The sequence below is a fragment of the Perna viridis genome, chromosome 9 (genome assembly GCF_037379345.1).
Source record: "Perna viridis isolate PV_CMFRI_1.1 ecotype Kerala chromosome 9, ASM3737934v1, whole genome shotgun sequence".
Lineage (NCBI taxonomy): Eukaryota > Metazoa > Mollusca > Bivalvia > Mytilida > Mytilidae > Perna > Perna viridis.
In genome coordinates this window covers 28,627,459-28,642,362 of record NC_142453.1, presented here as the reverse complement: position 1 = coordinate 28,642,362, position 14,904 = coordinate 28,627,459, and the positions used below count along the sequence as shown (strand labels likewise).

The 14,904-nt window shown below is 32.8% G+C and overlaps 1 protein-coding gene across 1 annotated transcript; it reads right to left on the bottom strand.

Annotated features, from left to right (window-relative positions):
• Window positions 1–1,386: 1,386 nt before the first annotated feature.
• Window positions 1,387–11,517, bottom strand: LOC148607643 (uncharacterized). The gene is made up of 9 exons (XM_088543551.1): window positions 11,359–11,517; window positions 11,204–11,217; window positions 8,720–8,852; window positions 7,977–8,090; window positions 5,928–5,947; window positions 3,385–3,554; window positions 2,801–2,823; window positions 2,000–2,116; window positions 1,387–1,497 (listed from the first exon to the last, which is right to left on the bottom strand). The coding sequence occupies exons 1-9, from the start codon at window positions 11,417–11,419 to the stop codon at window positions 1,481–1,483; spliced, it is 669 nt and encodes a 222-aa protein (XP_088399677.1). The 5' UTR covers window positions 11,420–11,517; the 3' UTR covers window positions 1,387–1,480.
• Between the last annotated feature and the right edge of the window lie 3,387 nt (window positions 11,518–14,904).

Below are 14,904 nucleotides of genomic sequence, written 5' to 3'. Positions count from 1 at the left end.
TATACATCTTTGTCACAGTACTGTTCATCGATTTTTTGTTATCATTCTTACGGAAAGGAAACCGCCTATGTGGTATAAACAAGTATTATTTTACATGTTTGCATCCTGTTCAGGCAGAATGAACCAATAGCTGGTGGTATATTTAATATGAAGGAAGTGGGTTTACCACAGGTAAATAAAAACTCAAATATTGTATAACATAATATGTTTATCTTAACTTGATGACGTCTATGTCAATATGAACATTGGTTTAACCAACCTCTTTGGACAGGAATGACAAATAATACCAATGGCGCATCCAGATAATCTGAGATAAGGCCTACATTGATTTTTATTTTTTACTAGTGTAGTCTGTTTAATAAGAAAGAGTAATCAAGGGAACCAAGATTCTAGCGGAAATCAAAAGAATGTAATCCAGGAATAAAGACCAGACATGGAAAACAGACATACACTACAAAGAATATAAAGTAACTAAAATCATACATACAAAGTTACAAGAGCAAATGAGCAACTCGGACTCCACTAAGAGATATTCGTTTCTCAGCAATGTTACCAATTTATTGTTAATATGTTTTTAAAATGCTTTATTTTTCTGTATACCTATGGGATACATGGGTTTTTCGGAATAAATTATATACTATATAATCAAACAAAATTTTGGAGCTTAAAGGGTTCCACGTTGATCCACCTCTGAATATATTTCAAGAGCGTAGGCATCGGATGACTTGTAGAATATCCACATGCTGGATGGCAGATACAAGAATGTTTCAAAGTGCCATGAAGTACACCAATAAGTGTTTATTAATTCTGTTGATGAGAATGGGATGCCGTATTTCATAAAGACAATTACGTCGTGTTTAGGAGAGTAATCAAGGGAACCAAGATTGTAGCGGAAATCAAAAGAATGTAATCCAGCGACAAAGACCAGATATAGAAAACACATCTTATGATTCAGATTCGACGAAACGATCTATAAATAGGCTGCCATTTATAAAAAACAACATGGAAATTGTGAAAGCAAAACAGTTTCAATGAAGTTATCAAAACGAAAGACAAATAATTTGATAAAAAAGAAAACAAGCAAAAAAAGCTGATTGTTTGGATTTTTTGTGAAAAAAATAAAAGAGTAATCAAGGGAACCCAGATAACATCGGAAATCAAAAGAATGTAATCCAAGGAAAAAGACCAGACATGGAAAACAGACACACACAACAAAGAACATAAAGTAAAATAACTAAAACAATACATACAAAGTAACAAAACTCAATGGACAACTCGGACTCCATTAAAAACTGGGAGCATGGACTAGGTGCAACGGTAGGGTAAGCGTCCTCTGCTTTAGCTCATTAATCGATGGTAATTAAAATGTCTAATAAAAACGTAACGTGCCAAAAAATAGAATTTATTACCATCATTTGTTTTTTTGGTTTGTTTAATCTGTTTGCTGATATCAACTATTCACATCACAATTTTCACATTATTAGATAGAACAAATGCCTGAAAAATGAAAATATCAAGATGTATAGTGTACGATATAAAAATATTTCTGAACTGAACTTCCTCGCGATTTATTTTATCGAACTTTCTATTAAAGCTATATATTAAACTGTTTCCTTCAAATATTTATCCCTATTTACGTGTTTTTCTTCCTCAGAAAATCAAAGCTCTATGCAGCAGCATGCTCTTTCACTATAATTGCTGAAGAAAGACCTTTCGGTGTTCTACGACATAACGTCGTTTAGCATTCCGTAACTTCGAGTAAAATCAAACTTTTTTTCTAATGTCCCCGTTTCTTGTGATTTCTGAAACGGTTGGAAGCTGCGAGTAAGTTTTGATCTTGAGACGACTCACTAAGGGCTACATTATAAGTTTCTTATGTTACTGTAGTTATTGGACGTGCCAAGGTGTTCTGATCGATATTAGCATGAAGTTAAATGCCAATTTTATACTAAAATTACGTAAAAGCTTTTGTTTTAACAGTTTTTCTTCTTTTACTTACCACGTTGCCCTATTGGTACCTCATTAACCCCGGTTCCGGTACAGACAAGATATTTTTGACATGGACATACTTCAACATACAGCCACGGGTGAATTTGAAAGGGATTGACAAAACAGGCTGAAAAATATATCCTTTTGTAATTGATGAATCTAAGGTATATCATCTATCATTGCACACTATGAGTTGAGGTAGTAATAAAACGATGTTCTAATTGATTTCAAGCTGAATCTTTTTTTCTTTTTCAGATAATGATATTTTTAGAACGAGACATCATTCGGTGCCAAAAAATATGATAGAAATATCGAGAGCAGACAAAGCATATGTCTCCCTTTTAATTGAGTTTAAATAGAAAATCCTATCTACTTTATCGGCTTGACTGTATAGAAATCAATTTCGCATCTACTTCCTTTTTTTTGCACTTAATTCTATTCTCCATCACCATTGACTAAATGTGGTTTTTTTTCACAAATCAAAATACCTGTTTTGTGGCCAACTTACCTGAACCTGCGGCACCATAGGGTTTGCATGTTCCTTCTTGTTCAGTTGACCGGCGTTTTCTGCCTTTAAATGTATTCGGGACAACGCAACATTTTCCACTTCCACATTGTTTGGAGTTCTTACAAGATCTTTCCTGTTAGCGTATAGAACTCGTATAAAATATTGACGCTCAAAATTTTTCTAATTGATAGATTTTGTTTTTGTTGTTGTTTGTTTGTTTGTTTATTTATTTATTTACTTCAAAGGGTAAAATACATATTATTTAAGAAACAAGGGGCTTGCCTTATACGAATGACTAATTACCTTCAGTCTGAGTGCGTCCACATCTACAAAACCAAATACAATTAGAAGTAATTGACATTTCTCGTTTGACTTGCAGATTATCTAGCCAACAATAATTTGTAAAAACTTTTCATGCAAAAATTTGGAAGATAACAAGCATGCTTTATCTTCCTCATTCGGGATAAAGAAAGCTTCATAGCTGTAATCTTGAGCAGAAAAATACGAATTAGTTTTAATAAAAATATATAGATAGGAGCTGTGGTATGATTGCCAATTAGACAGTCACCCATCAAAAGCCAGGCAACAAACTTCTATTGGTTACTAGACAGTCTTCAATGATGGGCAAAACCCATACCATAAAGCAAGCTTTAAAAGGCTCTAAAATAAATGAAGTGAAATGTCTCTCTACTATTGACATTAGTCCTATCTCTTCATTTGAAGCCTACAGAGCAAAGGTGGTCACTTCCTTGTTATATACTAAGTGGCTAGACAACCATGTTCTGAAGATCACATACTTCAATTTGAAAAAAAGGTATAAAAGGAGAATTAATGTAGTCTTTATGTATTTTTGAATCAATTTATGAAATAAAAAAATCTACACTAACCTGAAAATACTAGAACAACTATGCAAATACCGAGCAAAATAAGTGACGTCCGCATGTTTTCTGATGCAGTACCAAATACTACGAATGTCTGGATAAAATTTAAGGAAAGTTATTTTGCACACGAACACGATAAGGAAATAATTGTTCAGATGATTTTTCCGTCTGGCAATATGTTACACGTAATATTCATACGACATAGATGTAATCTGTACGGTGGTTATAGGGGTTTCCGATCATCTAACATCAGTTATTTATTTCATTATTTTGCATTACCACTTATTGTTTTCTGCTGATTAGTATTGATGCATGTGATTGTTGTTTTTTTTTTTGTATTCATACTACACAGACTTCCATCAAACGTGTTTGAATACTGCTGACAAGTGAATTTGATCACCCTGGAGAAGTTCCGATAAATAGTCACTTAGGCTTTAAAAACAGAATAATTTGTAGAAATGTTTTATGTTTTATTTTACATTATGAACTTGATGTTGCGTTAATTCATTTGAAATTGCAACGTATTTGTATTCAATATGCTTGATATGTACAAAATGTGAGTCTAGTAAATATCAAGATATATATGTGAAGTTGCCTTTTAATTCGTTTATACTGTTAGAAAGATTTTGTCTGAAGTTTTGGTATTTCTAATTTAAGATTTTTTATTGGTTAAGATAGGAACAAAGGAAATTTGAATGATATTAGGAAACTTCGCTAAAATAACGCAATGAACGTCAAAAATCAAGTTTGATTTAATATCAAATCCTACCTCTTTATATCCTCGTTGAATAAAGAAGAGTTACTGGTAAGAACGGTCACATAATGTTATGACCCAATTACCTAAGTAAGTTTGCAGACGAACAGAGGGTGAAAGTTCAGAGAATCAAGATATGGGTTTTCAGGGATCACAAATTTAAAAATAGAATCGGAATAGGTAAATTAGGGTAAAAACACCTTAACAGAATAAAAAGAAAGTGTTTTACTTGTTTAATTCTAAAATATTCTCTGGTATAAACATAAAGTACCTCTGCTGAATTACAGCGTTTTCAAATGTACGCAAGTTAGCGGAAGTAATTCAGCACGTGCTCTTCATGCATTCTTTTTATTAAATTCGTGATCGATTTTACAAGCCCATCGAAAACATATGCAAAAACAAAATGAAGAGAGTTGAATTTTGGGTCGACTCTTATTATTTATTCATTGTTCATTTGACATATATTTTTAAGCCACTTTTGTACAGTTGTTACTATAGTTCAGCAAGACAAAGTAAAATAATCGTCTATTGGGGATTTCGGGTAGGAAATGTGGAAAAGTCCAACCGGATCGATCAGCCTTTCTGTCGTCCGGTTCTAAATTCACTTTTGAGTATTCGATCGTGCATCGTTCTGTTGCCGACTCAATTGGAAATCCTCAGCTTGTCTCTTTACACAAAAGAAAAACGGTTATTATTTAGTGTCGTGGAAATGGCGGAAAAATTCCGATTATTTTGCCAGTGTGTTTCAAATATATAAAATTCAATCTACGGATGAATTTTGAGAACTCTACAAGGATTTGAAATAATAGTCTTTTTATATATTATTTCTTCCACCGCGGCTTGCTTAAAGCCTACCTTAGACAAAAAAAGGTCACCGAAGCTAAACCGCTTGACTTAAGTTCGGTCATACGAAGTGGCACTTGTTTGACAATCAATGGAGTTACTTCGTATAAAAATCTTTATTTACATCTAAATAAATCGCTCAAAAATTGTCATTGCGAAATTTGTCTGAGAAAATTAAAGAGCATGGCAGAAATTTCGGACAGTTTTTGTTTTATTTAAACCAAGGATTTATATATAGCTGTATTTAATTTCCAGCTTGAACATGAAGGATAAAAATCAATTTCGCCATAACTGTCCGACATCGTGTGTGTGTGTGTGTGTGTGTGTGTGTGTGTGTGTGTGAAAAATCAAAAGGGTGTCATTGGCTATATTGTAGTAAATAAATGTTTCGGGGTAAGATGATCCTCGAGATGAATTACAAAAATAACAAAACTAAACTAGAAATGCCTCGAGATGAATAAAAAAAAAAATAACAAAAATAAACTAGAAATGTGAACTACCACAATTCATTTAGGATGTCCACAGACGCACACGTACAAATGTAAATGATTACCCAAATATATTCATTTATGGACATATGGGTAAAGAAACCATATATTTATACCTTTAACATTCTTACACTCAATTACAACACATCAGGTTATGGGTGACTAACGAACTTTTTCTTGTATTTTTTTTATAATTATGCCGCACGACGTTGTACATTATCACACTTCGTAAAATGAACCGGTAACTAGTATCCTATGGTGAATAAATTTGGAACAAAATCGACTGAGTTGGGAATAGTTCGTTTTTTAGTAAAAAAAAAACCTCCAGTGATAAGAATAGGAAAATCGAATGTTCACAATAAAAAGAATCAAGTTCAAGAAAAGAGAAGAAATTTGTAGCATGCTTTATTTTTAATTGGTTTTTACATCAGGTTGACTTGTTATTTCAGTTTTGTGTTTATCTATTTCGAACGTGTGCAGATACCTGAAAACAAAATAAATTTAAACAATTAACAATGCTACAAACACTGTTTTACCGTCCATACAGTAACCACTAACCATGCTACAGAAACAAATGTTTCTATGTTCATACAGTAACCATTAACCATGCATGCTACAGACACTCATGTTTCAATGTTCATACAGTAACCATTAACCATGCATGCTACAGACACTCATATTTCCATGTTCATACAGTAACCATTAACCATGCATGCTACAGACACTAATGTTTCATTGTCCATACAGTAACCATTCACCATGCTACAGACACACGTTTCATTGTCCATACAGTAACCATTAACCATGCTACAGACACTCATATTTCTTTGTCTATACAATAACCATTCACCATGTACAGACACTAATGTTTCATTGTTCATACAGTTACAATTAACCATGCTACAGACACTCATGTTTCATTGTCGATACAGTAACCATTCACCATGCTACAGACACTCATGTTTCATTGTCGATACAATAACAATTCACCATGCTACAGACACTCATGTTTCATTGTCCATACAATAAGCATTAACCATGCTACAGACACTCATGTTTCCATGTCCATACAGTAACCATTAACCTTGCTACAGACACTCATGTTTCATTGTTCATACAGTAACCATTCACCATGCATGCTACAGACACTCATGTTTCCATGTTCATACAGTAACCATTAACCATGCATGCTACAGACACTCATGTTTCAATGTTCATACAGTAACCATTAACCATGCATGCTACAGACACTAATGTTTCCATGTCCATACAGTAACCATTAACCATGCTACAGACACTCATGTTTCATTGTTCATACAGTAACCATTAACCATGCTACAGACACTCATGTTTCAATGTTCATACAGTAACCATTAACCATGCATGCTACAGACACTAATGTTTCCATGTCCATACAGTAACCATTAACCTTGCTACAGACACTCATGTTTCCATGTTCATACAGTAACCATTAACCATGCATGCTACAGACACTCATGTTTCCATGTTCATACAGTAACCATTAACCATGCATGCTACAGACACTCATGTTTCAATGTTCATACAGTAACCATCAGCCATGAATGCTACAGACACTCATGTTTCCATGTCCATACAGTAATCATTAACCATGCATGCTAAAGACACTCATGTTTCCATGTCCATACAGTAACCATTAACTATGCATGCTACAGACACTCATGTTTCCATGTTCATACAGTAACCATTAACCAAACTACAGACACTCATGCACTATCGGTTTCAATGTCTCGATAAAGTGTCACATCTCTCACATTCGGTATCAATGTCTCGGTAGAGTGTCACTTTTTTTCACTACAGGGGTCAATGTCTCGATAGAATATCAAATCTCTTACTGTCAGGATCAATGTCTCGATAGAATATCTCATCTATTACTATCGGGATCAAAGACAATTAACATATATTTCAATATCCTACGTTTTTCCAGGTAGGTTTCATAAACAGCAAATATGGCAATGTTATTGTATATACATGGATTAGTTATTTGCAAGGTGCCATGCCAAAAACCGTATGCAAGGTCACTGTTTTTGTGTCAAATCATCGGTAAAACATACACACTAGAAACAAGATTTATCAAATAATAATGTAGAACTTGTTTTAGAAATGTTGTTTTCAGTCGCTTGACCAATCAAATATAAATCGGGAAAGTAGGCCATAGTCATTAAATGCCACTTTAATTGTGAAGTTGAAAGTCAATAAGATATTGTAAGAAGCTAAGAACATCAATAGAAACCGTCATGCACTTAATATACACCTATAGACGTGACAGACGCAAAGAAAAAGGTTGTCAATTGCTCTCAATTTTGTAGGTTTGGCATATGAATTTCATCAATGTACTTTAATTCGGTTTTTAACTATTTCTAATATTGTGGCGTAAACTTGGCCTTCAGGACAGCAAACTACTATTTAAAATGGGATATGACAGTAGCTAGATTGAAATGTAAAGAAATTAACCGTACAGAACTACTACATACCCATTTCTCCTAAAGGCTGATCATGCACATTAGTTCCCTTGCAAAAATATGAACGCGCACAATAACATTCAGCGACATTCAATCCATTGTCATACCAGGGCTCTACGAAGCAAGCTGCAAAAAGATTAAGACTACTATAAATGAATAAGCATAGTTATCAGATCTTACTGAAAACAACAGCAGCTGAAACACTTTAATATTAGGGGGAACCATTAAGGGATTCGGTAATCTAAAAGAACATAATCCTAAGATAACGTCTAGACAGGAGAAATAGGCACACAAAATAAACAACATATTAGAACCAAAATAACGTGCAGTTAGAAACAAATGTAAATAGGCTACCCAAAAAAACACTAAAACTGGGTGCATGGACCGGAACCGGTAGGGTCTTCTACTTTTCTAGAAACACTAGCCGAGTTGCTCCTTGTGGTTCACTCTTTGGACATATCATGAGAGTGTAATATCACATGGTACCTATTATACTTATATTAAAGTCATTAGAATACACTGAAAAAAAAACATAGATTAACTATAGCTACAAATGATGGAAGGTGTGGAAAATTCTCTCGTATATTTATCAAATAGATGGTGCTGGTTTTGATTATACTAAAAAATGAATCTAAATTATAAGAGAGAAAAAATGAGAGAAATAAATGACGGACTTAAACCAACCATAGCCAGTCGACTGCTAACCGGAACTAACGAAACTGCACTCAAAACCAAAATTAATATTGAATGCATACCTGATCCTTGAGTACCAAGTTTCTTACATATTCCTAAAGCAGCCTCTCTACGTTTCCTTCCTTTAGGTCTCCAACGACTCACGCAGCATTCCGCATCTGCTGTGCAATCTTTTTGAGAGTTACAAGGTTTCTCCTACATGCAGAATTATTCGTGGAGTATGGATATTATTAGAATATACTTTTTTCAAACTTTCGGAGCATGCTTAGTTGATACATGTACTTCCACGAGGTAGGTTCAACATTTTTCTGTACAAATTTGTTTTTAAACTGTTTCAATAAAGGTTTACCTCACCAATGTAGGGGTTTCTTTGTAAACCAATGCAAATTACTATTTTTTTTAAGAACTGGTTACGTATTATTCAGGAGACATTTAAATTTCCCCCTTCTGTTGACTTTTTCAATACTAATAACGAGAGCTATAAATCAAAGGTTGTAGCCCAAAATGTCTAATTCCAGAGAGTCTAAAGGTAAATTTTACCTAATTATCCCTTTATTCCAGCAACGGCTAATCACAAATTGAAGGTAATTCCCAAAATGTCTAAAGGTAAATTTTACCTAATTATCCCTTTATTCCCGGAACGTCTAATCACAAATTGAGGGTAATTCCCAAAATGTCTAAAGGTAATTTTGTACCCTGATTTAATGTAAATCATATAGAATTTATTACTTAATTGTGAAAGACTATGTTTTTACAACAATCTTTTCCCCATGTGTTTTATTCTTTTGCTCAATTCAACACTTTATTATTTGTTTGCACACCAATATCCCATTTGTCAATGTTGTCAGACATATTTAATTGGTTTATTCCGGATTGTTCATTTTAAAATTATGGAGTTCTGATTGTCCAACAACAAAAGTTCTGATTGTCCGACTTTCATTGTTTCCAATTAAATAAGTATGATCATCATTATAATTTGAGGGTAGCAAGGGGTTTCTATTGTAAATAAATAATAAATACATATTTATATAAATTAAATATTTTAAAAAATCTTAAAATATATGAAGATAATTTTAATTTGAAATACATATTTATTTTTTTATTATATTGTTTTGGATATATTAATCTGAAGCAAACAATAATATCGAAACAAATCATACTTTTTAAATATCCAATATTTTTAATGCTTTATGAATCAAATACTATATGAATTAATAATAATGATTTTGATTTGAGTATAAATTCCAGCCATGCAAATTATTTAATAAAATCATGATTAAAATATAATATATAAAGAGTACTCTTGTAATGAGTTGTAGCATTTCAAGCTAATTGCTTAATAATATGCTTCATTCAACAAAAATGACAAATGATTTACATGTATGATTTCATATCTATTTAATGAAACTAAAACATATGAATATTACATGTATAAAAATTAAAGTGCAAATATGATGCCATTTTTCCATAAAAAATATCTGAATACATGTACAAACATAAGCTATCGAAAACAGAAACAGAATTGATTGATTGTTGATGTTAACGCCCGAGAAATAGAAAGAGGTGGGTAGTGTCGGACAATTTAGCCTCCTGTGACAGAACACAGAGGTTCCTACTCCTAATGAATACCACAGAAGGATTCTTTAACGTGCAAGGAACGTGGCATCTTTCAAAACATTGCACTACTATGGTTTTCGGTCAGGTTTTCCTTATTACTGCCTGAAAACCCCAGTATGTAGAATTCCAGGGTTACCCATTCAACTACTTCGTGCACACAATCCAGTTGCTCTGGGCATATTGCCCTAGCCCCTGGTCAGGGTACTATTTAGCCGCCTTTCCCAAGCTTAGAGCTGCTACAGGTCTCCTCTTTGATACTTGGACCCGTACGGGGCAATACAGGAACAACAAACCAAAAGGACAATCGAGATAATCAGCCATTAGTTATAAAGCAATCAGCTAACAAATACTGATGCAAAAAACCAAAACAATAAAAACTAAGACAAATAGAGAACAAACTTCACAAAGCTAAAGTAACACACAAGTATTTTTTTTCTTTCAATGAACACCCCGTATAGAACCTCAAAACTCTCTTTATCGAAACATTTTCTAATTAACCAACATGTATATTCCTTATCAAAACATTCATAATTGTCAAATATTTTTTTAACTTTTTTTACCGGTAATTTTCAGATGTTGGACAGTCGGGAAGACACTATTTAATTATGAAAAAAAGGGTGTCAATTCGTAAGACCAACATGAAAATCTTATAAAAAATTTGTAATGGTGTATGGGTAATATATATATGAAAAAAATATAAATAAAAATTCATTATTTCAATAAAAAATCATTTATTTCTTTTATTATTTTTTTTTCTTTTTAGACATTTTGGGAATAAAACTGTTTTTTCATTAAACATTCTGGGCACAATTTCATTTGCCATCCTGGGATTAGATATTTTGGGAACATTCCAACATTCCAAATTAAGGTACAGTTGCTGAATACTTACTTTATCTCCCAATTAGACTTAAAATATGTGAAAGACTTACCGCTGCATCAACACCTACAACCGAATACATTTAAACGTTTTAAAGAAGTTTTAAACAAGCAAAAACAAAAAACAAAAAAAACGAATACATCTTCTTGAAATATAAAGGGCACAAAAAATTACAAATATAAGAAATGGAAACGAGAAAATAAATACCTGAAATAATGACAACGTTGACCAAAATCACAATACTGGAAAATATAAGAAATGTCTTCATGTTTTGACGACGAAAAAAGAACTAGCTTTGTCCCAATAGAAAGTTAAATGTTATTTTAAAAGAGATCCGGGACAGACTATATTATGCTCGGTATAAATGCTTCGTAACACTGATGCGTGTACAAATATGTAATTTGTCAGAGGTCATTATTGTCTTGTTTTGTACTGTACATTTAAGTTCCGGGAATTTTGCTGTTGACATGAATTTAAGTGTCTAATTTACTGTTGTGTAAATAACCTGATGAAATATATATGTTTATTTCATAGAAACATAAACATTTTTCGTCCGCGTCAAAGAAAAAAAATCAGTATTGGGAAAGAACAAGGCTGTATCTAAACACAAACTTATTGTTGTACATGGTTAATATTGAACTCCTTGATTTTATTTTTAAATTCATCATTCTGATCAAGGAGTTAAATATAGATAAATCCTTGTTCTGATTATGAAGGCTATTTAATAAACGCACAACAAAATTTGCGATGCATCGAAGCATGCTGTGCGCCATTTTGCGAAATATTCAGGTTCGACGTTGGTTTACATGGGGCAACTAGATGAATTAACACAAGACATCCAACATATTGCATAATTGAACTGCTGGTTGTCCTTTCCCAGTTTCTAAATTTTCAAGTCAAAATTCAATTTAAAGATCTCCAAGTCGAAACTGTCTGTAAAATCATTCAAACTTTAACCTAAATCATTGAAATAAAGCATGCCCTTACATACACGTCAATCTCAACAAGCAACATTTCTCAGTTGAAAAGCTATATGTAGTTCAAGTCCTACAAGTTATCGCATAGACACCTGCGATCGTCTATAAACAAAGTTTCATTTTTATTTGTCATCTCCGGGCTTCGGATATCACGAGGCGTAACCGTAATATAGGTTATGCTACCCTTTTGTTACAAGTTTAGCAAAGAGTGAGCGGCATATATTAGCCTGGAACAGGGAGTGTAGTCACTGCATGGAACCATTTTCTTTATATAAGTTTCCTGATCGGAAGCACTGTCCCTTTTTTGTAAATATAAGGATTCACCAGGCCCTGCATGAAATATCTGAAGACAACTCTTCTAATTGACACTCAGCATTGCTCTTTGTCATGTCTATGAACGATGACTATTTATAATCTCGAAGGCTTTTCATCTCTAGCTAAACATCAAATGGTTTATTATGCGTCTAAGAATATTGCATTTGTAGGCAACTTAAATATATCGACATAATGAATATAATATAATGAACTATTGGCTTATTCGAGTAAATGCATAGAAATAAACAGGTACTGATAAGAGAGTAGAAGTCAATTACATGTATTTTTAATTGGATCGTTGTTAATACAAATCAAATTAATCAGCATATTTAGTTCGCAGTGAAAGTTGTTTAATGGATTTGTTTATTGGTGTAAATAGCATAGAATTAAATATGATATATTAAAAACACCTATGAATTAGACCTAACTATCTGCATTAATAATTTTAATGGGGTATGCTTGTGGGACTATTTTCCAGCGGTAGTGAAAAACAATTTCAGATGCTAACAGGTTTTACAAATCTGAAAGTGCTGGCGACTGCTATATCGATTCTGATCTTCGATCTAAATTGATAAAAATGGTAATGATATGAACCACATCATTCTTACTACCACTTGATTTAAGATAAATCATGTAGCTGAAACCATAATTATTTTTATTTGCTAACAAGTATAGGAACAGTCAGCTGATGATCAGCGTCACTCATATTGTGCAGTTGATTGGCTAACACTGTGCTACGAAAGGGGATTTTAGTGGTTTATTTCCGAAAAGACTTACAAATTATCTGCTAGAAGCAACGATGTCCTAGCTTTATAATGCACGAAATGAAGGGTGTAACGGATATACGGAGAGTGCTATCTTTTTCAACTTTATTGTTATAGTGTTATTTAAATTTATTTCATATCAGTGAAAAATCAGTAATTTCAATTAGATAAAATCTTTTCACATCGCAGTAAAACGTTGAACCACTCAATACCATGCTGTGATAATGCGCGGTTTCGAGTTTGGAGTTACATCCCATTATTCAAAGACATTTATGATCAAGCAGTTGTCAATGTAAATATTGCGAGCTGCAAGTCTGCCCCTGGTGCAGAAACACGATTTGCATCGCTTTCTGAAACAAATAAATTTAAGGATATGGTTTCTCAATGAAATAAACATAATAGTTGTTGATAAACTTATCAATATCGTGATATTTAGACTGTCCGTAGACAGTCTATTACATTAATATTGAACCGTTATTTATATTTTGACCATTCAGTGAAACCTGTCTATACCGAACCATGTATAATATGAAAACCTGCCTTTACTTTACTCTTACTGAACAGCTGTCTAAACCGAGCAAAGTCCGAAAGGTTTCATTGTATAATCAAATTTGTTATTTTTTTAATTCTTTTTTTTTCATTTAGTTATGGTACATGTATGTTTCTGTTCCATCCAAGACTATCATTTTCTTCAAATAAACAGTGTTTAAAGTACAAAAATACCAATTATAAAATATTGCATATACGTATTTGAGGAACATTTAAAATTGGATATTGGTCATACTAATACTGACGAACATTCGAACTATAATACTTAAACATGCTTTACTTATGAACATTACATTCCTGTAGTAGTTTTATTGGAAAAAAAGATTGTTAAAACCCTTATTTATTCAAATGTTAAAAGCTTTTGATCTAAAAGTATTCATATTTCTATGGTCAAATCTATTTTTTTATTTAGCACTTAGCGATGTCTGATGAGCAGATAAGTCAATCATCGAAGAAATTATGATTTAAGGAGTTTTTTTTCATATCTATAAAGAGTGAATAAATTAGCCAGGGACGTATCTAGGCCTGTTTTAGTTGTACGCAAAATGACGGCGAGGGTCTTGGGGGGGGGGCGGTCGCTCAAGGCCCCCAGTGAGTCCGGCAAGGTAAAGCCTTGAGGGAAACTCCTGAATTTTAACGATTTTGGAGCCAGTTTTTCAGAGCCTATACTACGTTCATGGTATGCATATGTGATAAATTTTGGAATATGGAAAAGTACAAAATTTCCGGAATTGATGGTTTTGTTATCACGAATTACTTTATGGTGTATATTGGAGTATCATTATGTATTAAAAAGGATTTGTCATTGCATAAAACCTTTATTTCATCTTTAAAATTTGTGTTTTTATTTTTGTTACTTTTTCCGAAAGTACGCAACTGTGTATCCACATATAGGCAGCTACGCCCCTGTCAGCAAGCAGGTGACATGTAAAAGTTTTTAGAATTCATATTTTCATGAGATATATGAGCTTTCGTAGTCATTCTTGTTTATTGTTTTATATATTTTATTTCTTTAACATTTCAAGACCTTAAAAACTAAAATAAATCTTTGTATCGGAATATTTTTTTATCCGTCTTTGTATTTTACTCGAACTGTCCAACAAATTCCGTAAATATTTCGTAACTTATTCCGACTTAGTATTTGGTTT

Bases quoted from the DNA above. Each gene is read 5' to 3' on its own strand.
- LOC148607643 (XM_088543551.1), bottom strand. From the start codon at position 11,419: ATGAAGACATTTCTTATATTTTCCAGTATTGTGATTTTGGTCAACGTT. The intron at 8,091-8,719 runs GTATGCATTCAA...ATCTTTTTGCAG, and splicing joins ACTTGGTACTCAAGGATCAG to CTTGCTTCGTAGAGCCCTGG. The intron at 5,948-7,976 runs GTATGTAGTAGT...TTTTGTTTTCAG, and splicing joins TCAGCCTTTAGGAGAAATGG to GTATCTGCACACGTTCGAAA.